Source organism: Acromyrmex echinatior, chromosome 6, assembly GCF_024713525.1.
Source record: "Acromyrmex echinatior isolate Ae372 chromosome 6, ASM2471352v2, whole genome shotgun sequence".
NCBI lineage: Eukaryota > Metazoa > Arthropoda > Insecta > Hymenoptera > Formicidae > Acromyrmex > Acromyrmex echinatior.
This window is the reverse complement of record NC_141857.1, coordinates 13,659,507-13,684,960: the sequence shown is the minus strand read 5'-3', so window position 1 is coordinate 13,684,960 and position 25,454 is coordinate 13,659,507. Positions and strand designations below refer to the sequence as shown.

The window sequence follows — 25,454 nt, the reverse complement described above, 5'->3', positions numbered from 1 at the left end:
TTCGATACATCTTGACGATTTTTAAGTTTCATCACAACATGTTTTATATAAATCTTTTTCATTTACTCAATACTTAACATAGTTAACTGCAGTGTTATATGTGATTGAGATAAGCACTTTCTTTATACAATTTTAATATTAATTTTATGTAATTTTAATTCTTAATAACTTTATTAGAACAATCACTTGTTAACCAAGAAGACAGGCAACTTCTTTGTATATGCTTCTTTATTTGTACTTTTGTCACTTTCCGCCTGGGTAAAAGATATTTGTTAATGTATTAATTATGTATTGGCTGAAGATGCCAATAGCCGAAACATTCAAACTAACATTTTTTAATATATACAGGGTGTCTCTTAAGATAGGTCGGAGCCACATTGAGGATGGAGAATGGATAAAAGGGAACGAAAAATTCCTATACCATTTTTGAAATACTCGCTGTAGTTTTCGAATTAGGCGGTGGCGGCGACGCGCAGGGAGGGGGAAAAAGCGCTTCGTCGCCGCTCGAGTGTGGGTCATCCTATGAATTCGCGGCGCGGCTTAACCGCATATTGGCTTAGACATTTTCTAAAGCACGAAGTTTATTCGTTATCAATCAACTCAAGAGAACAATTGAGAAATCGAATCGAGGCTACAGTGCACCAAATATCGCCAGATCAGTGTTTAGCTGCAATACGAGCTGTCCATACTACATGCAATACTTGCATTGCTGTAAGAGGCCAACATTTTGAACGATATTTACATTAAGCAAATTATTAAGTGAATAAATACAACATAAATAAATAATGAGAAAGTATAAAAATGAAAACTACGTTTTATCTTTTTTCCGATTTTCTCCAAAACAAAGTAAAAACGAGCACATCTCTACAAGATTTTTTTTCTTAGTTTATTGATCCTCTACACGCTCTCGAAGTTTTGACATTTTAATTCCAAACACTCTGTATAATGTTACATACCAATAAAATCCCCTTATTCTTTATAGAATAATATATTCGTCATAGGTATACAATTTATACTTTACTTTATCTTATCGCTAGATTTCCCTATTTTATCCTTATTTCGAAACTGGAAATTCCGTTTCTCTTTTATATTCAGTTTCTTTATTTGAACATTCAAACTCTAACAGATAGGTCACGTTATGTACTTTTAGGCGTCATAAAAATTATCTATAGAATATTCTAGAAAGAATGTCTAAGAATATCACACGATCTTTCTCAAAGAAGCCCTCCTATAAAATAACAAATATAAAAGCGTATTATACATTAATATTATATAATAATAACGTATATTATATTAGCGTTTAACGATTAAGTAATCAGCAGTAAAATAGAAATTTCCTGAATGCGAGAACGAATATCTTTTTCTTTTTTTCCCTTTTTCTTTTTCTAATAAAGTTAAATTAATCTTAAATATATGAATGTAGTGAATTCGCCTCGCATAAAGGATATTAAGGAAAACCGAATTTTTATAACAAATTGTTAAAATTCAACTATTACTTATTAAGAATAAACTTGTAGAGTGGGGAGTAGGGCTTACGCGGAGCCTTGTTGCCTTATCTCAAAGAAAGCGCGAGTATAGGTTCTACCAAATTTTGGGAAGTGTCGATTGATTCTGAAGGGACACTCCCATACTCATTTTCAGTATATAAAGGGAGCTGTCGAAGACAGAAACGTACATTTTATTCACAAACTCTTAAACTTACTCTCAACTCTTAAACTTACTCTCAGACTCAGACTCTTAGACTTAGACTCACTCTTGTACTCAGACTTAGACTTAGACTCACTCTCAGACTCGCACTGCTTCGATCAATCAGCCAGTCAGTCAGTTACAGTCAAGGTGAGAACTATCCTCGCGCTTCATCAGAACCTCGTTTTCGCATTTATCTTTTTTTTTTTAATAAACGATAATATTAAATCGAATCTATCGACGGAACGTCTAAATCTCTAATCTCTAATTCTTCATAATATATATATATATATATATATATATATACACATACATAAATATATATATATATACATGAATATCTGAGGAGTCGTCGCGACTGTCGCTGCCAATAGCGTGGCCCCCGTTTGTCGGCACTTCCTCGAAGAATTCATAATTTCCTCGTATCCAGAGAGCTGTTACGACTGTCGCTGCCAATAGCGTGGCCCCCGTTTACGACAGTTCTCCGGAACATTATAATTCTTTTTTTTTTGCATTACTTCCATGCCAAAGGCGGACGAAGACAAAGAGAAAAGAGATTGAGGTTCCAAGTTAAATCGGCCCTTATTTCGAATCAAGATCCTTTCCCCTATTTCCAAAAACTTGCGCAATTGCTAGACCAAGACAAACCGGTAGACTCACCCCGCGAACCTGTCTATACTCTAAATAAATTGGAGGTCAACCTCACGTTTCCTAGTTACAAAACCATTCCAAAGCACGATCCACGTAGATTCGCCTATAAACTTCGCGATCTTTTTGGCACCGGATTCAAGGTTACCCTTCCTTTAAATTATCCAATACTTCCCAGTGAATCGCATCCTTAACTACACAACTTAATCTCCGGTCCCCGAGTAAATTGTTTAAATACATTAACTCAAAAACGGAGAAACATCTCAATAACAACATTGAGACGTAACAATAATATGTCATAATTATATATACATAAAATTTCTAAAGTGGATGTCGTATTAATTACATAATAATCTGTAAGAAAATGCTATATTTGATGATCATCAAGTACTAGCATTTGATATGATCAAAGGCATTTCTACCAAGGTATATAGGATATCTGACAATTCTTTGGACAGAGTTCGTGGACATGTAGAGCTGACTAAACTGAGATGGAAAATCCTCTACCATTTTACAATTTTCGCAATAGTTAACGAGGTATTAATCTCTAATGATTACCGAATACGCGCGTTCGCGTATTAGGTGTACAACTTTGCTTCCGCCGTTTTTTTTTCGAAATTCGAGGCTTTACTATAAAAAACTGGTTATACATTCATGATTCAAAGTATTGTCCATCGCTAGCCACTACTTTCTCCCTTTCGGGCAGCGTACGAATCCCGCGTTGAAAAAACTGATCATCTTTTGAGGATTTTTTATTTTTTCATAAGACCGGAAGTGCTGGTCAGACAGGTTGTGTGCCATTGATCGAAACAAGTGATAATCAGAGGGAGTAACATCTGGAGAATACGGCGGGTAGGGTAGGACTTCCCATTTCAACGTTTCCAAGTATGTCTTGACCACTTTCGCAACATGAGGTCGAGCATTGTCATGCTGCAAAATCATTTTATCGTGTCTCTCGTTGTATTGTGGCCGTTTGTCTTTTAATGCTCGGCATCAATTGCGTTCGATACCGATTGCCTGTGATTGTTTCAGTCGGTTTTAACAGCTCATAATACACTACGCCGAGCTGATCCCACCAAGTACAGAGCATGACCTTGGAACCGTGAATATTCGGTTTAACCGTCGACGTGGAAGCATGGCTGGGAACTCCCCATGATTTTCTGCGCTTGGGGTCATGGTAATGAATTTCTTCCCATTTTTCATCCCCAGTCACAATGCGATGCAGAAATCCCTTCCGTCTTTGCCTTTCAAGCAGCTGTTCACAAGCAAACGTTCAACATCTCTTGGTTTCAACTCGTACGGCACCCAATTTCCTTGCTTCTGAATCATTCCCATGGCTTTGAGACGTTTTGAAATGGCTGGTTGAGTCACTCCCAATGATCGTGCCAATTCTTCTTGATTTTGACACGAGTCTTGATCAAGTAATGCCTCTAATTCTGCGTCTTCGAAAACCTCTCTTCCACCGCTATGCCGGTCTTCGACGTCAAAATCACCGTTCTTGAAGCGTTGAAACCACTCACGACACGTTCTTTCACTAATAGCTCACCATAAGTATTTGAGAGTATTCGATGAGCCTCAGCCGCAGATTTCTTCATATTGAAGCAGAAAATTAAAACCTCTCGCAAATGACGAGAATTTGCTCGTAAACTGACATTTTCAATCGAGAATAACTTTATGATGCAGACACAAATCGACTAATGTTTCTATGGGATTATGTTGACAGATGCCCAAGTTTATTGTATGACGTCTATGATCTATTTATTTCGATACCACCACTTACCGCTAAAGCGATTTATAGGAAAACGGAAGCAAAGTTGTACACCTACTATGCTAAGAGTACGTCCATTGCTAACTCGGCGCGCGGCTCGCATTGAGTGGGAATGGCCTGGCAAGCGCGCCGTTCGGAATTCGAAGACGCGCTTGTATTAATTTAAAGTCAGTCTAATTATAAGCTCGAAATAAGCGACTTTGTTTAATTTATTTTGAAAATATACGAGCATTTTCACTCTAATAGAAAAAATAAGTTTTGTAGGATTCATAAAATTAAATTAATACTAACATTAAAATATATAACATGAAGCGTTATCAAAGCGATATATATGTTTGTATTGTTTGAACGATCGCCAAAATAAAGCAGTCTAACATGGCGATTGCGAATATCTGATCTCTTATATATACCCTGAGTATTACCAAAGTATTATAAATTTACTGTCAAGATGCGCGCGCAGAGGATAGGTTCCTCCAATATTTTGCCTCTTGCATCGTTCTATCCAGGTATCAAATCCAGGTGTATGTAGCTAATGCTGAATCTATCTTATATGTCTATGATTCTGACCACGACCATACATTGTGGCGAGCATTGTATTATAATTACTGTGTATCCGTATTCTATATATTTTCGGTATGTTATTTCTTTTTTTAGTAAATCATTATCTTTTTGTTATTAAAAATCTTTAAAAAAAGGGTTCTCTTTTGTCGCCACTAAACCTCTTCCGTTTTTGATCGACCGTTTGAATTCCGACGAGCTAATTCGTGCAACGGAAGTTAAGTAGTTACAAATTTATGATCTGATATAACAAAAGGAGAACCACTTTTTTATTAATATAATATATCTCTGACATGTTCTTTTATTCTGGTATGCAGTTATTTTTTTATCTATTCTATGTATGTAACTGCACAATCTAAACAATCAATCTTATAAATAACTACACTTTTAGTATGTTTATTTTATTATATATTTATCAATAGTTTTAAACCTATTTAATTTATGTGGTATTGTATAAACAAGCTGTATATTTAATTTTTTAGTAACGTTATTAAAATGATTTGACACATTTTTAATGTATGGGATTGTAAAAAAACCTTTTCAACTGTCCCTTGCATTTGAATCTTTGTTATAATTTTTAGATAAAATTTTACTCTTTCACGAATTGTCATAAAAATAAATTTTAATGAATAATAATTGTTAAGTAAACCGTCAACCTCTTTCAGATTGCTTTCATGGAATTTTGAATGTATCAATTTGATAATCTTATCAATCATATTTAAAATCTGAATTCAAATATGTTAATTGTTAATTTAATATCTCAATTTCCTTATTTATTTTGTTTGATAATTTATTTTGCTATGTTAAATGTTTATTTTTTTCGATTTTAATTATAAATTCTAATTTACCGTTCATGTTGAGAATTGAAAATATTTTTGATATTTTCTAATGTTCAGGTGTAGCTAGCAATATATTTAATATAAAACGGTAATTAAAGACAATTTTTCTAAAGCTACAATCTCCACATCCTGAATCATTAAGTCTGCCAAAATCGGCGACAAAGGAGAACTTATTAGCACACCAAAGATTTATTTATATATAATATTATTAAATGGGAAATATATCGAATGTAAAATAAAGTTAATGGCCATTAAAAATTCTTTTATTAAAGTAGTAACAATAAACTTTCATCTCTTTTTAATACTTTCTAGTGCCAACTTTGTTGGCACATCAGTAAAAAGGAAGATTACATCAATGATACTAACAATTGATTGTTTTCTAATTGTATGTTATTTAATTTATTAACAAGATGATAAAAATTCTTAATGTGACTATTGGATTTAGGTATGCTCCTATGAATAATGTTATGTATAAAATATGTTAATGTATATAATGGAATATTAAAAGAAGAAATAATTACTCTAAGAGGATGTAAATCAAAAATCTTATAAAATATAATTGTCTGTACGTATCCTTCAATTATAATTTTATTAAATAATATAATATAAGGGCCACTCAGAATGTTTGAGTAAAATTTGAGTAAAATTTTTTTATAAACAATCTAAATTTACGTACAGATGTTTCGATCTCTATCGGATTATTCTCAATGTTAAATTATGATTTTTAAAATGTTGCTGGTAATGGCACAAGATGTTCACAAATTAATATATAACAAATGGTTCATAGCTCTATATTATATTATTTAATTTATTTAATTACTTGAATCGTTATTCTTTATTGAATTTTTATAATTTTTATAATTTTAAGATAGGAAACAAGAAACCGTTTATGTTAAATAACATTACTTTAAAATCCGAAGTGCCACTACGGTCTGAGTGTTGAGATGTTGAACTAATATATATATTTTCAAATAAATGAATTAATTTCAGAAATGATAATTATGTGCCGATATGGTTGTCGGCATTAAACGCAATTGATCTGAAATATTAATAATCTCCCCAAATTTCCCAAATTAATCTTAAAAAACTGTAATAAACTTATTTGAACGTAGGTGGAACTTGATTGAAAATAAGACTTCGATTCCTGTACATAAGTTTATTAAAGCAATTATGATTATAATTAACTCTACATTTTTTAAATTTGATAAAAAAATATTTAGACAGATTTTTGGCATGCCAATGGGCTCTCCTTTGTCCCCTATATTAGCGAACATAGATTTATAAGATTCCGAGTTCTTATGGACTGCCAAAAATTCATAAGGAAGGTCATCCTCTAAGATTGATAGTTAGCTGCATCAACAATGCTTTTTATTCACTGGCGACCTTTTTAAAAGAAATCATAGACAATTGTAATAAAAAGAATTTTAGTTATGTAAAAAACAGTTTTGATTTGGTAAATAAACTCAATAGAAAAGTAATCGATAAAAATTTTAGTATTATATCATTCGTGGTCTCCATGTACATGAACATTCCGACCGATTTAGTATTAAAAAACATTGAACGTAGGTGGAACTTGATTGAAAATAAGACTTCGATTCCTGTACATGAGTTTATTAAAGCAATTATGATTATAATTAACTCTACATTTTTTAAATTTGATAAAAAAAATATTTAGACAGATTTTTGACATGCCAATGGGCTCTCCTTCGTCCCTTATATTAGCGAATATAGTTCTACAAGATTTAGAAATTATTACTGCTAATAATATTATCTCGTCTTTTTATTTCCATATATTTATGTGGATGACATTGTATTAGCGGTGCATAAAGAAAAGGTTGAAGGAGTTCTGAAATTGTTTAACTCATATCATGAAAGGCTTAGATTTACTCTTGACTTTGGCGACGAAAACGGCATAAAATTTTTTAGATGTAAAATTAATGAGACAAGAAGGAAGAATTATCTTCGATATTTATAAAAAACCTACTAATTCTGGGAGATATTTAAACTATTTTTCGAATCATCCGTTAGTACATAAAAGGGAAATAATTATTGGGCAATTTAATAGAATTTTGCTTTTATCTCATCCTAAATTTCATGAAAAAAACATCTCTGATTTAATCACACTCTTTTAAATAATCCTCTTAAATTCATATTTTCAACAATAAAAAATAGAATAAAAACCTTGGAAAGTAAAACTAATTTAGATCAAAATCGTGAAGAAAATAATAATGAATGTGATTCTAACGCTAATTCAAAGAAAAAATTTTTCACGATACCATACTTAAACAAAGTATCTGAAAAATTCAAAAAACTTTCACATATTCATGATTTTAATATAACTTAAACCTATGAATAAAATGAATATATTTATAAAAGATCCTGTGCTTAAGGATGACCATCGTGGAGTAGTTTACAAAATTAATTGTTTAAATTGTGAATCTTCTTATGTAGGCCAAACAAAAAGGAAATTAAAAACTCGTATAAAAAAACATAAGGTTGACATAAGAAGATCCACTTCCGAGATATCAGTGGTTTCACGTCACCAGTTGAATGAGATGCATGAATTGGATTGGGATAACATAAGAATTTTAGACACAGAACGATCATTAATGAAAAGAAGAATTTCTGAAATGATACACATAAAAGGCCAAATAAATAGTATCAATAAGCAAAGTGACACTGAAGGTTTGCCTGATGTTTATCTGCCTCTTCTTAAGAAAGATCTCTCTCTCATTTAATAAATAATTCTAAAACTTCCTAAACTTTTGACTCATATATATAAATAGTGGTAAAATATATGTAATGTATATAAAATATATATAATAGTGGTAAATAACAACACACAATGTCACGACAAATTTCCATCTGTGCAAAGGATGTACTTGAGATTCATCATTATATTTTTTTGCTGTAAAACAGGTAATGATTCTATTCTTACATATTCCGATTAGAAGATATTGATATACAAATTTGTTAAATTAGAATCTGGAAATTCTCGTTCTACACTTTTCGTGATATGATAATTGGCGGTATAACATTATTATACGAGGCACCTTCACATATGAAAGAATACGTTTATATACAATTATATAATATTATACGACAGTTGAATTTAATGTCAGCTATATGTAACTCTGCGTTTTAAGAATATTAAGAATAAAGAATATGCGAATTAAGAATATTGTGAATTTACTGAGAATGGCCAGAAATTGTGGCCGAAACATCTAATGTTTTAATTAATGTAAAGATAATTAAATATCACAAACTATAACTTGTGCGGTGATTTTTTATGTTCTTCTTTTCATATGTTTTGAATTATAAACCACGTTCATTTTTATAATGAATTTTTCAAAAAAATTGAGGGATTGTCAGAGAATTCTCCAAAAGTCATCTCCAAGTGTGTCGATCATCACCAAGTCGATGTCATCTAAAAGTCTCTGAATTTCGCTGAAACTCGAGAATTCAGTGATGTTTTTGAAGATAAAATTTTCACGACTTTTCACTTTTCGGAGATTTTCAGCAAATTCTCTGAAAATCATTTCCAAATATCTAAAACTCCTCGAATTTCGTTGAAATTCGGGAATTCAGATATCTCTGACGATAGAATTTTAATAGTATCTTATTTTTCAAAGGCTTTCAGAGAATTCTTTTGAAAATCATTTTCAAGAATGTCTGAATGTTCCTGAATTTCACGCGAATTCAATGATGTCTCTGAAACTTAAATAGATATAAATAACATGCTTTATCAGTTCAAGAAGTGATGTAGTACGTAATGTAGAAAACTTATAAACCAGAGGTCCCAGGTTCGAATCCCATTAGATAAGTGTATTTTTCAAAATAATTATTTTTTAAAATCATTACATATATCTTGTATGGAACAACTTCTGTTAAATAAAGAAACAAATTTATAAGTCTTAAAATATAAATTTTTTTTCAAGTATCATTGAAAATGTCTGAAAAATTCTAAAAATCTATGAATATATTATAAAAAATTTTATGAAAATCTTTAAAAGTCACTGAAATATTCTGACAAATATCTAAATTTATACTGAAAAATTCTCTGGAAAGCTCTGCAACGTGTCCGATATGGACATTTTCAGGAAAATTTTCAGACTTTTTCAGAAAAATTTTCGAAGAAATTCAGAGAAATTTTTTCACCAGGCGCATTCGTTATATTGTCGATAATAGACAGTTGCTTTACATGCACATCGACACATTTGATTACTCTCTCCATTCCTTGAAATGATGTAGCTTGCTGCATTACAATCGCGACGGAGTAAGATTTTCTTTTCTTCGTCGGCAGTTGTGTTGATTCTGCTTGTGTACTTGCGGATGAAGTCTCTCCTTTGGAAAATTTTCATCTTCTTTGCGCGAATTTTCATCTTCTTGCACCAGTATAGCTTTCGCACTATATGTGGAGATAAAACTGACAAATATGTTTGCAAATGAGATAGAATTTACTTTGATTTTGCTACTTCTGTTTAGGTATGTGCTCATGAGTCTCATATTTTCTTGAAATTGTTTCCATGCGTTCGAATCGAAGTAGATTTTTTACTTCTGCGTAATTACCAGTCAATTTGACGATAGGCTCGAAGATTTTCTCCTTTGTGGATCGTAATTCCACGTATAATTTCTTCATATGAGAGGAGTTGAGTGGGTACGTCGTAAAGAGCAGCAAATATTGTTGCTCATTTCATTCGGTAATATTGTTTATCACGCGAGGATTATTAGGCATAAAGTGATTTCCAATTTTCTGTCTTTCAGTTATGTCGCTTCACGCGAAAACTTTGGAGGAATGTTTCTCACACAAATAAAGGAAAACTAGGAGGAAAACTGATCTCAAAGTAGATTCATCCAACGAGACACGACTAAAGTATCGTAACTATGTGAAGCGATTTGCTTATATATGCTTTTCGAAAACTAACAAAAATCTGCGCGCGCAGAATATTTGTTTATTAAATTGTTACTTTTCTAGAAAAATCTTGCTACGCTATTATATGACGCAGTTACTTTTTCAGAAAGAATTTTTTCGAAGATGGATAACGGGAATATTTCATGTCACAAATATGCTCGAATTCGTAAAAAATCTTCAAGATTAAATCTTCAAGATTACTCGAATATAAAGTATTATTATATTTGAAAATAATTCGTCAAAGTAAAGGAAATATTCTAATCTATCGAATTTATTTTTCATAAATTTTATAAATATTTTTCACTAGTACAACTGGAACTAAGGATACGCATGAAAGTTAATCCGAGCAAAAAAAAAGCAATCCTGTTTAAAGCAATAATGTTTAAAAAAATTCTTTTCTAACGAAAGAGAAACGTTATCTCTAAGGAAAATTATTTGTCAACCATCATAAACTTTTTATATAGCATAAAAAATGAAGTCTTAATTATATAACAAAAATCAAGAAAAAAATTTAAGTGACGAGAGTTATGTTAAGTGAATCCACTTTTCTTTCTTATGTCAAAAGAAATCTAACAAAAATCAAGCACAATGCGATATAAGAATGAAATTCTGTTTTTTCTTCATTGAAAAAATTTATTTTTGTTTTTCGTAGACTAATAGTATGACAATTTTTTTAAAAAACGGCAAAAATGGGAAAAATTAAATTTGAGTTACTCCGACAATAAGAATACCATAATACGAAAAAGCATGTGACAAAAACTTTTCCGAGATAATAACAAAAGTGAAAGGAAAGGGATTTCCTAAAACGAGCGTGGAGGTGGGAGTGATGCTCATATGCAAGGAAAGGAGTTAATTTTATGTTGTCAAGATTTGTTAGAATGTTGTTCGTAACCGAAGAGTTTTTTCATCTCTCACTCTGAAAATTTTTCAAGAAAATCTCTACGTGTAAAATGAACGAAACCAATCGAAAAAATTGTCAAAATCTACTTGCCAATAGCGTGACTAGAAATTTTTATTAATTCATCCTTCTTTAAGAATTTTCGCGAATATCACCAGCGTATAAATAACGCGTATTGTGTGAGTTAAGGATTAATTCTACGTTGATTTTCTCTGTCAAGAGTTGATTTTCATGTGAAATTATAAAATCAATAGTTTCGTGAACAATAAAAATGACACTTCGCGAATCGCTTGCAAAATTCTTTATCATTGGTTGCAACTTGAATCAGAAGTTAGTTGCAGTTGATTATCTAACAAAGTTATCAGAAAACGACAAGGAGAATTATTCAATCTTCGGGTGTTTCGCGGGTGAGTGCTCCAATACATTGTTGTGTATTATGCACAAGCTGGGGCATTGCGGCAGTGATGCGAGATTGATGGAAATAATCGCATTATTTAGAAGTACGTGAGTGCTTTAATCATGAAGAAGACGATACTGAAGGTTACATAGCTAACTTCAAGTGTCGCGCTGGAGGTAAGCAGTAACAATATATTTTTTGAAATAAATCAAAGAAAATTTTATTAAAAGTTTGCTTCATTAAATTCTAACATTTGTTTCAAAGTTTCGAACTGTATTGTAGGCCGGGCGATTTCGTACCGTGGGGAATACTCGTTAGATCGATTTAGTTTGAGGCGATGACGTCCAGTCGAACAAGCGATTAATGAAGTCGTACCAACACGTAAGTTGGAAAATAATGAAAATTAATTAGAAATTAAATTGTAAATTGAATTAGATAGTCTACTAAAAATATTTAATTTTCTAGAAAGAGCACGAATCGAGGCCGTACGGGATTACACCCGTAATAAGGATGTTGTTAATATAAAGGCGAATCAAACGTACATCTGATACCCGACGCACGATATTATTCTCCCGATCAAATAAAGCCCAAAGAACGTGAACGGTTTACAAAATGGCACGAGGAAATGATACGATCAAACTTCATTTTTAATTTTCAACTCGAAATTGTTAAATATTGCCGTAACGATGTACAATTGTAAAATAGAAACAAGAAATCTGTTGGTATATATATATATATAATTACTAAAATTACTTAAATGTTTGCGTAATAAACAATCTAATGGAAGACACGTGTTTTAGATGCTTGAAGATGAGAAATAGAAACAGTACAAAAAGAGAAAGACAACATTTAAACATTGATAAGACTGCGGCATTGTTTACATTTTGTAAACAGTCATGCTATGTTAAAATGTAAATTATTCGTGTAAGTTCCAAGAGTAGTAAAAAGCTACTTGTATTCGTATTCGAAAAAAATTGATAGAATTCAACACGCACATTGTTTTTTTTTTTAATATTTTTAGCGATCGCGAAAAGAACATTGGGAGAATTAAATGCAACAAGTGTAAACGCAACGCTTTTACCAGCATGACTTATTTGACGACACCGGTGGAAGTTTTTATGAAATGCGAAGAAAAGGTACGAACTGCTGCTAATTAGTAGAGAGAATGAAAGAGGAAGAATATTCCGGAAAAGTTTTATCCATTTTATAATCTACGTTCGATATAATGATAGTTCAACATTTTTTATTGTATATGTATTTTTATATGTAAATTGTTTATGACACTTTTTTCGGCATCTCCGATACTTATTTTTATTTACTGATAATTCAAAACGTAACTTGAATATAATTGTATTTCAGAATAAGCATCTCACTCTACGTAACGATAATCGGAATCAGGATATTGACATGTAACAATGATATCGACGGTATTATCTTTTTCAAATAAAAAGTAGAATAAAGCGAGGTAATTTGAATTTTTTAAATTTTATAAATGATTGAAGTCATAGTGTTTTAATTATATAAAACATACACTATATTGCACCAATAATATATATTATGATATTGAATACACTATGAGACGTCAATTTTTTTTACAATTAAAAAATTTCTGTTAACTCATCAAAATTACCCCGCTTTACCCTACATAAATATATATATGTATAATTCTACAGAAAAAATAGTAACAAATATAATAAATAATTAGAATAATTTTGACATTATTTTTTACGAAAAAACTTCAAAATATATTTATATAAAAATAATCAATTATATATAAAATTATATACGTATATCATTACATATAGGATATTATATAATTTTTTTGTAAAAAATCAATTTAAATGTTATTTTTTATTAATTAATATTCAATTCTTCTTATTAATTCTTATTTATTAATAAATAATAATTATTCTTATCATTTTTTAAATATGAACAGAGAGAAGGAAAAAATATGAGAATATTTTACATATATATTTATATAAAATTATACTTATATACAAATGTTTTTATATAAAAAATTTCTTACCGAGACACGGTTTGTTACAAGTTAAAAGTTTATTATAAGATACACATTATTGGACTGTACGAATGAAAACGCTTTTTGCTTTAAAAGATTATATTAACTCTCAATACACTTTAGTTTTTGGCACCCTTATTACACACAATGGGTCTCGGATTAATTCCATCACTTTTATGAGTATATAAAAATTATTAAGCAATTTTTACGTATATTTTGACATTTTCAGAAAGTTGTATATTTATTCTCTGATGCTCGTGCATGATATTTAGAAAGATCTTTCTAGAACGCGGTAATGTATGTCCGTTCGAGGAATGCACAATTATCGCTTCCTCGTGCATGAAAGTTTTTCGCAAAAACTTTTTGCGCGAGGAAGAAATAGGAATCATTCCTTCGGGTGGATACAGAAATGCGGACATTCGCGAAAAGCTTTAAAGTGGCTAGTGTGGAAGGAACGCGAATTCGGTCATTGCATAATCCACACGGGACGAGAACGCGAATACGAATATTTTTACGATATATTTTAATTACGCGAATATGATATATTTTAATTACACGAGCATTGACATGTGTAAATTATCGCAATTTTTCGATTTCATTAAATTTAACTTTGGAGTAAATGCAAGTTTGCTTTTGAAGAAATGCGTATGAACTTACAGAGCGAATTTATATACTAGATTACAAATACAATTTCTTAAATCGTGCATAAAAGAACAATTAATTCCTATTCATATGTATAAGCTTATATGTAAAGATAACAACAAATTGTTTCGGTCTTCGAGGGAAAGAATTGACAGAATTAAACACATATTTATATTTAAATATTTACATGTAGAACTACAAGACGCCTACAAACATCTAGACCAAACTAAAATTGAATTACTCAGTATGTGCAGAAGAATTGAAAATAATTTACCTCATAACGTAGCGGTTTCATTCTTTCGAAGACAGGAAATTAATTTGAACATCATGTGGAATAAAGAACAGATTAGAATTGCCAAAAAAATCTCGAATTTGCGGGCCAAACACACTCGACAAGAAATTTTAAAAATTAACAGCATTAATTACAACATTTCACGAAAGGTGGAATCTGAGGTGGGTGTTGTTGCTTCCGTTCCGCCTTCAAAATTTAATACAGTTTTGACTAAGATTACGAATTCGAATAAAATTTACTCAGGTTACAATATTAACATCAGTCCGGACATATTCAACGAGTCGTTTGATATACGTAACATTAACGAACATTGGCTAATAAATTTAAGCAATATTAACATCTCTGATAAAGCCATAATGGTATTACAGCTAGGTCAGCAATTTAATTTACCTAACAATTTGGTGAATAAGGAGGTTATTACATGTGAGTTTATCAAACATGTGGAAGGTAACCTTTTCAAAGCTGATGATGACACAAGCAAAAATATTAGAAATGAAACGGTTCAGATTTTAAAATCCATTAATAAATGTAATATCAAATCGTTTGAAAATACTGTCTTGAGTGAAGATGTAGCGGAAGTGAAGAGACTGATCTCAGATAATACAGATATCTTAATCACTAGAGCTGATAAAGGCAATACCACTGTGGTTTTGAGCCGCGATAGTTACAAGGAAAAAAATGTATGACATTCTCAAGGATCATTCCACATACATGTTAATAAAAAAAGATCCTACTAATAAAATTACCGCAGAAATCGGAAATTTATTGAAATATTGGAAAAGCAAAGGTTATATTGACTCAAATATATATAAAAAATTGTATGTTTCTGACGGCGAACTTCCCAGGATATATGGACTGCCAAAAATTCATAAGAAAGGTCACCCTCTAAGAATTATTGTTAGTTGCATTAACAGCGCTTTTTATCCTTTAGCGACCTTTCTAAAAACCATATTGGAGAAGAATATAGTTAATAATTTCGGTTATGTAAAGAACAGCTTAGACTTAGTCTTAAACTTAACGGCAAAAACTTAATGGCAAAGCTATGGATATGGATTTTAGTATTGTATCCTTTGATGTTGTTTCCATATACACGAATATTCCGACTGAATTAGTTATAAGAAGTATTGAACGTAGGTGGAATGACAGTGGTAATGTGGCTTCAATTCCTTTGCACGAATTTATCAAAGCGGTTACGACCATAATTGACTCCACATTTTTCGCGTTTGACAATAAAATATTTAAACAGATTTTCGGTTTGCCAATGGGTTCTCCTTTGTCTCCGATACTCGCTAATATGGTTTTACAAGATTTGGAAGAAGAAATTATTACCAAGAATAATATTGGTTTATCTTTTTATTTTCGTTATGTGGATGACATCTTATTAGCCGTGCATAAAGAGAGCGTTGATGAATTTCTGGAATTGTTCAACACATATCACGAAAGACTAAAATTTACTGTGGATTATGGTGACGAAAATGGTATGAATTTCTTAGACGTTAAATTAATGAAACAAGAAGGAAAGATAATCTTTGATATCTATAAAAAAAACCTACTAATTCGGGAAGATATTTAAACTTTTTTTCAAATCATCCATTAATACATAAAAGAGGTGTTATCATCGGTCAACTTGATAGAATTATATTTTTGTCTCATACTAAATTCCAAGAAAAAAACATTGTTGAACTAATTAATGTATTCTTGTGTAATGATTATCCATTGAAATTTGTTTTCTCCACCATAAACAACAGAATTAAAACATTAGCGAATAGAATTAACTTGGAAGAGAACCGTGTAGAAAACAATTCGAACTTTATTTCAAAAAATTTTTTCACGATACCATATCTTGGTGGTGTATCTGAAAAGTTCAAAAAACTTTCACATATTCATGGGTTTAATATAGCCTATAAACCTATGAATACAATGAACAAGTTTATTAAGACGGGAAAAGATTCTCTTTCCAAGTATGAAAAAAGCGGATCACCATACGTGGGCCAAACAAAGCGAAAATTAAAAACTCGGATAAAGGAACATAAAGCGGATGTAAGGAAATCTTCTTCTGAGATCTCCGTTGTTTCGCGTCATCGTCTTAGCGGAATGCATGACTTGGATTGGGAGAATATAGAAATTTTAGACACGGAACAATCTTTGATTAAAAGAAGAATTTCGGAAATGATACATATAAAAAAACAAACGAGAGGTATCAATAAGCACACGGAAGGTTTGCCTGATATTTATCTTCCTTTTCTTAGGTAGGTTCTCCTTTTCTTTCAATAATTGTTCTGGAACTTTCGAGAGTTTTGACTCGGTATATAAATAGTGGTAAAATACATGTTATGACTAGTAACAACACACAATGTCATGACTAAATTTTAAGTGTCCAAAAGTGTTATTTGAGATCCACCGCTTAGTTTTTTGACTGTAAAACAGGTAACGTGTCTATGCTTTATATTTCGAGTATAAGAGATTAACGATATACAATTTTATTCTGATTAGAATCTGGAAATTCTTGTTCTACATTGTCCGGATATGAAAACTGACGTTGTAAGATTATTGTACGATGCATCTTCACACAAATAAGAACATTTTTATTTTATTTTAACAACCGACTGTTGTATTTAACTCAACTAAATGTAAATTTGCGCCTTAAGAAGATTTTTAATTACTGAAGATGGCCAGATTGTGGCCGAAACGTTTAATTTATTGATTGATATGTTGTATTGATAAATGCTTAAAAAAATTTTTTATTGTTGAAAGTTTGATTATCACAACCGACAACCTGTGCTGTGGCTTTTTATGTTCTTTGTTTTCTAATTTATAAACTTTAAAGTTCAGTAAATTTGTTTCCGTGTTTCTTGTCTCTGTTTGATGTTCTTTATTGCCGTATCTCTTAAACAATACAAGAATGAACTTATGTATTCGAAAATTTATTTCTATTTTCTACATTAGTAACAATTAATAAAATATTTTGTATATCAGGATGGTCTTCAATAACTATTTTTATAGTTTTAAGAAAATAATCCGTAATTTTGGTTTGGGATTTGTCAAATAATGCAAATTCTTTTAAAATACTTCTTGAAAACTAACGTGGTTATAATTTTAAAAACATATAAAAAGAAGAGCATAAAAAACCATAGCACAAGTTACAGTTTGTGATATTTAATTATTATTACATTAATTAAAACATTAAACGTTTCGGCCACAATCTGGCCATCTTCAGTAATTCAGCAATATTCTTAAAACGCAAAGTTACATCTAGTTGACATTAAATTCAACAGTCGGGTGTTGTAATCAAATAAACGTGTTCTTTTCTATGTGAAGATGCTTCATACGAAATATTATTGTACAACGCCAATTGTCATATCACGAAAAGTGTAGAACAAGAATTTTCAGATTCTTTAAAATAAATTTGTATATCATTAATCTCTTCTAGTCGGAATATAAAGAAATAAAATCGTTACCTGTTTTACAGCAAAAAAAACTAAACGATGAATCTCAAGTACTTCTTTTGCACAATTAGAATTTTTGTCGTGACATTATGTGTTGTTATTTGTCATATCATGTATTTTACCACTATTTATATATATGAGTCAACAGTTTAGAAAGTTCTAGAATTATTTATTAAAAAAAAGAGAGAAGATCTTTCTTAAGAGGAAGATAAACATCAGGCAAACCTTCCGTGTCACTTTGCTTATTGATACCTCTTGTTTATCTTTTTATATGTATCATTTCCGAAATTCTTCTTTTCATTAATGATTGTTCTGTATCTAAAATTCTTAGGTTATCCCAATCCAATTTATGCCTCTCATTCAAACGGTGACGTGAAACCACTGAAATTTCGGAAGAAGGTTTTTTTTTATGTCAGCCTTATGTTTTTTTATCCGAATTTTTAATTTCCTTTTAGTTTGGCCAACATAAGACGATTCACAGTTTAAACAATTGCTTTTATAGATTACTCCACAATGGTCATCCTTAAGCAAAGAATCTTTTCCCGTTTTTATAAAAGTAATCATTTTATTTATAGGTTTATAAGCTATATTAAACCCATGAACATGTGAAAGTTTTTTGAATTTTTCAGATACTTTGCCTAAGTATTGTATCGTGAAAAATTTTTTCTTAGAATCACATTCATTATTAATTTCTTCGCGATTTTGATCTAAATTAGTTCTATTTTCCAATGTTTTTATTCTATTTTTTATTGTTGAAAATATGAATTTTAAAGGATAATCATTACTTAAAAGCGTGTGAATTAATTCAAAGATGTTTTTTTCATGAAATTTAGGATGGGATAAAAGTAAAATTCTATCAAATTGCCCAATAATTACTCCCCTTTTATGTACTAACGGATGATTTCGAAAAATAGTTTAAATATCTCCCAGAATTGGTAGGTTTTTTATAAATATCAAAGATGATATTTCCTTCTTGTCTCATTAATTTAATATCTAGAAAATTTATGCCGTTTTCATCGCCAAAGTCAACAGTAAATTTAAGCCTTTCATGATATGAGTTAATTCTAGAACTCCTTCAACCTTTTCTTTATGTACAGCTAACACAATGTCATCCATAACGAAAATAAAAAGACGAAATAATATTATTCGTGGTAATAATTTCTTGTTCTAAATCTTGTAAAACTATGTTCGCCAATATAGGGGACAAAGGAGAGCTCATTGGCATGCCAAAAATCTGTTTAAATATTTTTTTATCAAATCTAAAAAATGTGGAATTAATTATAATCATAATTGCTTTAATAAACTCATGTAAAGGAATTGAAGTCTTATTCTCAATAAAATTCCACCTACGTTCAATACTTTTTGATACTATTATAATTCAGTCGGAATGTTCGTGTACATGGAGACCACGTCAAATGATATAATACTAAAATTGTTATCGATTACTTTACCATTGAGTTTATTTACTAAATCTAAACTGTTTTTTACATAATTAAAATTTTTTATATTATTATTGTCAATGATTTCTTTTAAGAAGATCGCCAGTGGATAAAAAGCACTGTTAATACAACTGACAATTAATCTTAGAGGATGACCTTCTTTATGAATTTTTGGCAGTCCATAAGATCTCGGAAGTTCGCCGTCCGACACATACAATTTTTTGTATAAATTTTTGTATAAATCACTCCTTGTTTTTCCAATTTTTTAGTAAATTACCAATTTTCACAGTTATTTTATTAATAGGATCTTTATTTATTAAATTGTATGTAGTCTGATTGAGAATTTCATACATTTTTTCCGTGTAACTATCTCGACTCATAATTACAGTGGTTGCCTTTATCCGCTCTAGTAATTAAAATATCCGGATTTTCTGAGATGAATCGCTTAACCTCCCTTACACCTTCATATAAAATTGTATTTTCAGCAGATTTAATATTCAACAATTCTTAATCGATTTAAGAATTTGGACTGTTTCATTCCTAACATTTTTATGTATTTCATTGTCAGCTCTAAAAAGATTAAGTTCAACCTGTTTAATGAACTCACTTGTAATTCTGTCCTTACTAACCACGTTTAGATAAATTGAACTGTTGACCTAATTGTAATACGACTATGGCTTTTTCTGAAATTTTGGCATTACTAAGATTTTTAAACCATTGTTCGTTAGTATTCCGTATATCAAATTTTTCATTAAATCTATCTAGGAGTAATATTAAAATTCTTTTAGTTTTCGTTGTTGTCTGATCATCTTAGCTTTTGCATTATTTTTTTGGAGATTGAGGATCGTTATTTAATGCCACAGTCGTCGCAGAATTGTTAGTCTCCTCAACAATTTTGCATTCATAAAAATTCTGTTTTTTTTCTAATAAATTTGAGGTTTCATTTTGTATTTGACTTATTGAATTTATCGAATCCCATCAGGAGCGTGGTCAACGCGATATATCGCTCAACGCAAATTACATCGTCGTTTTCAAAAATCCATGTGATCACGCTCAAATTCGTCATTTAGCGCGTCAAGTCTATCCCGACGATCCGAAATTCTTAGAAGAGGCATACTACGATACTACGTCGAGGCTATTTGCTACTTGATCTGAAATAATTAACCCCGAGTATCGATTTCGAAACATGTATTTTTCTCGAGGATATGATTCATTACGTCTACGTGTCGCGTAGATCATTTTCCAGCGGATTCGTATAAAAGGCAAGTATGGATAATCGTACGTGTCGTAGTCGTAGATTTTTCTTCTTCTTTTCGATGAAGGTGGGTGACAAGAAATCGCACAGTGCGATGAAAATCGCCTCACATTCGATCGGTATACTATAAAAACAGGCGTGTTATCAAGTGTGTTAAAACACACGATTCATTAATGTGGTGTATTGATGTGTTAAATTAATACAACTGCGATTACAAATGTGTTGAGATGACACACGAAATGCATTAATCTACACACAAATTCTGTGTTACAATGGATAACACACTTCATACGTGTTAATATCGCAACTCAGCAAAATGAATGCATATAATGTGTGTATAATTAATGCACGAATCACAGAATAACACATTTGGAAAAAGCAACACATTATTAAAGTTACACATTTACAGGAATTACACATGAAGCCTCGCAGCATATATATAAAAAAATGAATAAAAAAATATGACGAAAATATCAACGATATAATATAAATGTTGTTACTAACAAAAGTTTATTTTTGAACTTATTCTGCGATATAGACATTGACTATCCTATAAGATGGATAAATAGTAGAATTTAAGAAAATATTAAAATATTACTATTAAAAATAGATTATAATATACATTTTATTTTGAATAAAATTATATGAAACAAGCAATACAATATACGGTGATATTCTCAACCATAAAATTCTGTTCGGTTGTGGTTTAACAAAACGATGTATTTTTTATCCATAATTGAAAAGATTAACAATGAGTGTGGGAATTAATTCACTAATCTCTAATAAATCATACATAGAAGGTACATACATACAAGGTTAACCACATGATATGCATTTAGGCTGTAATCGTAAATATCGGTCTTAAGAATTGAGAAGAGGAGAAATAGAATTTATATTTCGCAATAGAATTTATGTTTCTTCGGAAAAAGTCATTATTTTGATAGAAAGATCACTGCGTGCGAGTGAATCGAACACTTGCTGAAATGAGATAATATTCAAATCTCCTCGAGCGCTATCTCATTTCAGCAAGCGTTCGACTCGCACACAGTGATGCTTTTGCGGCAATATGGACGCGCGTTCGTGCGGCGTGGAAGCGTCGTCCCGTCTGGGCAGTGTTTAGAGGATTGCACTGCCATTTTCAATTGCATCATTTAATTTTATTTAATCCGCCCAATTCAAAATAGCCGATGCATTGCGGTGTCTTTTATTATTAACTCTGGTTATATCGATTCCAGAGAAGGAAGCGTGGTCATAACCTGACGAAGACGAAGAAGAAAAGAAAATCATTCGTGAGATCGCTTGGCGGATGCGTGTTTGTCTCCGAAATTGGCGGGAACCGGGAGTCATATTGGATTAAGAACAAAAAAAAGACCTTCGTGCTTAAAAATTCTTTGTACCGTAACTGTTCTAGTGTAGTCTATCATAGAACGCAAGATTTATTGCAAAATTGGTGAACGATACAAGCGTGTGAAATTTGTAAAAGAAAATCATTTATCGGATGCAGAATGCTTACACCAAGCTTTGGCCAAAGCCTGTGCCTCGGACAACATTCTCGACAATACGATGAGGGGAAAAGGAATTATACTGCAAAAAGCTATTCCAGGAAAAAGTAGGCTTTATGACATTGAAGAAGAAGATGAAATTTCTACTGAAAGTAATGATACAGTCTTATTGATAGATCTTAATCCTACTTTTTCAACATTTCTTCCTGTTGTTACTACAAGTAATACAATGAATTGTATACAGAATTTAGAATCTGAACATATTATGGAGATGGATATCAACGACATTCCTTTTATTATTCAGGAACAGACAGATGCAACAAACAATTTAGCATTAGATAAAACTGATGTACAGGTAAGATATTATTTTATGGCAATCTGTAATCTGCATTAGAGATGCACCGAATATCGACATTATTTGGCCGAATATTTTTGGTTAAATATTCAGATTGGTTAAATAATCAGCAACTATTAGTCAAATAATGATTTTTAAATGAATTGTTCAAGTTGTTAAAGAATAGGATGAAATAAAAATAGAACATAAATATAAATGATTTCAACAACACTTATTATTATTAAAAATCCTTTTTTTCTATACAGGTTCTGTTTGAATTCTGCATTAATATAAAAAAAAGGAAGGAGGAAGGAGCTACAGAAACCTTCATTGCAAAAATAAATATTACGATTGAAGTCCTAATGCAGCATTTTGGCATTGAGCAGAATGAATTAGGTAAAGCCCAGGCCGTACTTACACTCTATGAACCTGTGACAAACAAGAAATTTAAAAAAAATACCCCTTTATTTCTTATGAAAGAGATATTTTCATATCTATTAATTAATATAGAAATTCCATTTTTCAGGAAATAATAATTTTAATTTCCTTTTTCTATCAGGCTATGTCTTCTACACAAAATTTAATGACTGTAGAAGACGATTCACCTCGACTAGTTTTGTTCACAATGGAGGGAGGTATTGCTATATTGTTGCAGATGAGATTAGAATGAAAATTTTTCAGCCATCTGTTTGCAAATCAGTAGCTTGTTTATTGACTTCATACTATGTTTGAGATAAAAAGTACTCCAATGCATACAAAAACACAATGGAATACATTGATCATGAAATGATGGGAACAATAAAGGAAAATCCAGCTATAGACAAATTCATCAATTCATCGCAATCGTACCCGTCCTTAAGAGTATAATGTATCGATATGTGATCTAGTAAGTGTGAAAATTATTTTGTGGATAAAATTTAATTATCCTTTATTTTGTTCATTAATAATATATTACATATAGTATTGAAACATTGTCGTTTATCATTAACAATTGATTATTAATAGTATATCACTAAATTTTAGTTTAACGTTTGTGAATTTGTTATATTAATTTATATGAACAATGACATTACTTAAAGAAATTTTATTTGAGTTTTAGAATACAAAGCTAATTTTTCAGAAAAATATGGACATTATTTTAGCATCAATTTGATTTGGCATTAGAAATCCATATCTTGCAATGAAGTGTTAAAATTATTATTTTATTATTGAGATAAATGCATGAATTTAAAATACGTATACATGCATTATTTTAACATATATAACTTTGATGATTATTAGTATACCTCAAATTTAGTTTTTACATTTATATATTGCTTCCAAGACAATGATATCCTCTGCAAATATGTTCTGTCACTGTTTAATATAATCTTAACGGTGCGCAAAAAGCACAATTGTTACAAGTACTGATAAATGTGATCGATAAAAGACGATCATGTATAATTGTTTCTAAATAAATTACAGTTTTCATTACTCTGTATATACATTTTATTTTTTATTTGAGATATAAAGTGCTCTCATTTGCGTCCACCTATTAAAGTATAGATTTTTTTCATATTTTCTCATATTTTTATTATATACCTGAGCAATTTATGTAAAGAGAAATTAGCTTTAAAGAAATCGATATATATTTTATACTATGTTATATATATGTTATATTAATGTATAATAATTATTGTATAATATAAAACAATAAATAATATAAAATATTATTTGTATTTGTTGACGCGTTTATTAATTTATGAACTTATGCATTGTAATATAGACATATATATGATTTGTATTGTGTTACCTGTATGATATATAAGTATGTAATATTCTAATCTCTCCAGTATCCGAAAAATCTGAATTTTGGATTCGACAATGATGATTTAGCAATTCATATGGTCATTCCCGAATCCAAAATTCTTCATTTTTTGAATACTAGAGAAGATTAGAGCATTACACATATATACAGGGTGTCCCATTTTAATTGTCCACCCCAAATATTTCGAAAACTACACATCCTAGAAGAAAAAGTTTTAGACAAAAGTTGTAGAGTTTCGAGGGGGGCATCCAACAGTGACCTTGACCATGACCTCAATGTCAAGATCATATCAAGATGAAATCCAAACATCTTGAAAACTATGCTCTTGCAAAAATGTTCGACACCAAAGTCGTGAGGTTCGGCGGGGATTACTTAATGACCATGATCATGACCTTCAAGGTCATTTCAAGGAATTAGAAAGAGGAGGAAATTTTATGGGTCTGAATTTTGTGAGATCATAAAAGCAAACTCCCAATGAAGAAAACTAGTTATAAAGGACCATTTTATGAAAATTAACCCTTACTCCGTAGCCCTTTGTTTCGGCACCTTAAATCTGTAAACCATAGTCTTTTAGATCCTGTGCCTTTTTTAAACGGTAAAAATACTTTGAAAAATCTGCAGAAATTCATGAAGCTTCTTAAAACCCTCAACTACAAATCCCAATTAAATATTTCGGGAAAAATAATTTTTTTATACATTTCTTATTTGAAGAAAATGGAAAAACCTATGGAAAAATCACTTGCTCTTGCACTTGCGGCAGGGTCTTGTAGACCCTGGGTTACAGGTTAAGGATTAAAGATTTACTTTCGACATTAGTGTTAACCGACGTGTACGGCGTGGAGGTCCGAATGGATTTCACACGTCATTGGCCCTGAAAAGGGCCGATATTAGTCAGCAGTTGTTGGACCATGTAAATAACTGAATGCCAACAAAGGCCAGATGTAATTAAGCATCCAGCCAGTTTCCTTTGTTCACTTGAATAACTGAAAGATTCTTATTTTTCATGCGGAAGGC

General features: G+C 30.8%; 2 protein-coding genes across 5 annotated transcripts in view; one reads left to right on the top strand and one right to left on the bottom strand.

Annotated features, from left to right (window-relative positions):
- The window catches only part of hd (humpty dumpty), a 67,820-nt gene that overhangs the window by 36,613 nt on the left and 5,753 nt on the right, over positions 1-25,454 (bottom strand). The gene's annotated exons all lie outside the window — the stretch shown is intronic.
- On the top strand, positions 3,309-24,113 carry LOC105154794 (uncharacterized). Of its 2 annotated transcripts, XM_011070518.2 has the most exons (4): positions 3,309-22,451; positions 22,544-22,654; positions 22,900-23,029; positions 23,193-24,113. In XM_011070518.2, the coding sequence occupies exons 1-4, from the start codon at positions 22,416-22,418 to the stop codon at positions 23,363-23,365; spliced, it is 450 nt and encodes a 149-aa protein (XP_011068820.1). In that variant the 5' UTR covers positions 3,309-22,415; the 3' UTR covers positions 23,366-24,113. The 2 variants fall into 2 exon arrangements, with proteins under 2 accessions (XP_011068820.1, XP_087263004.1); XM_087406878.1 differs by having other exon boundaries at positions 3,309-22,654.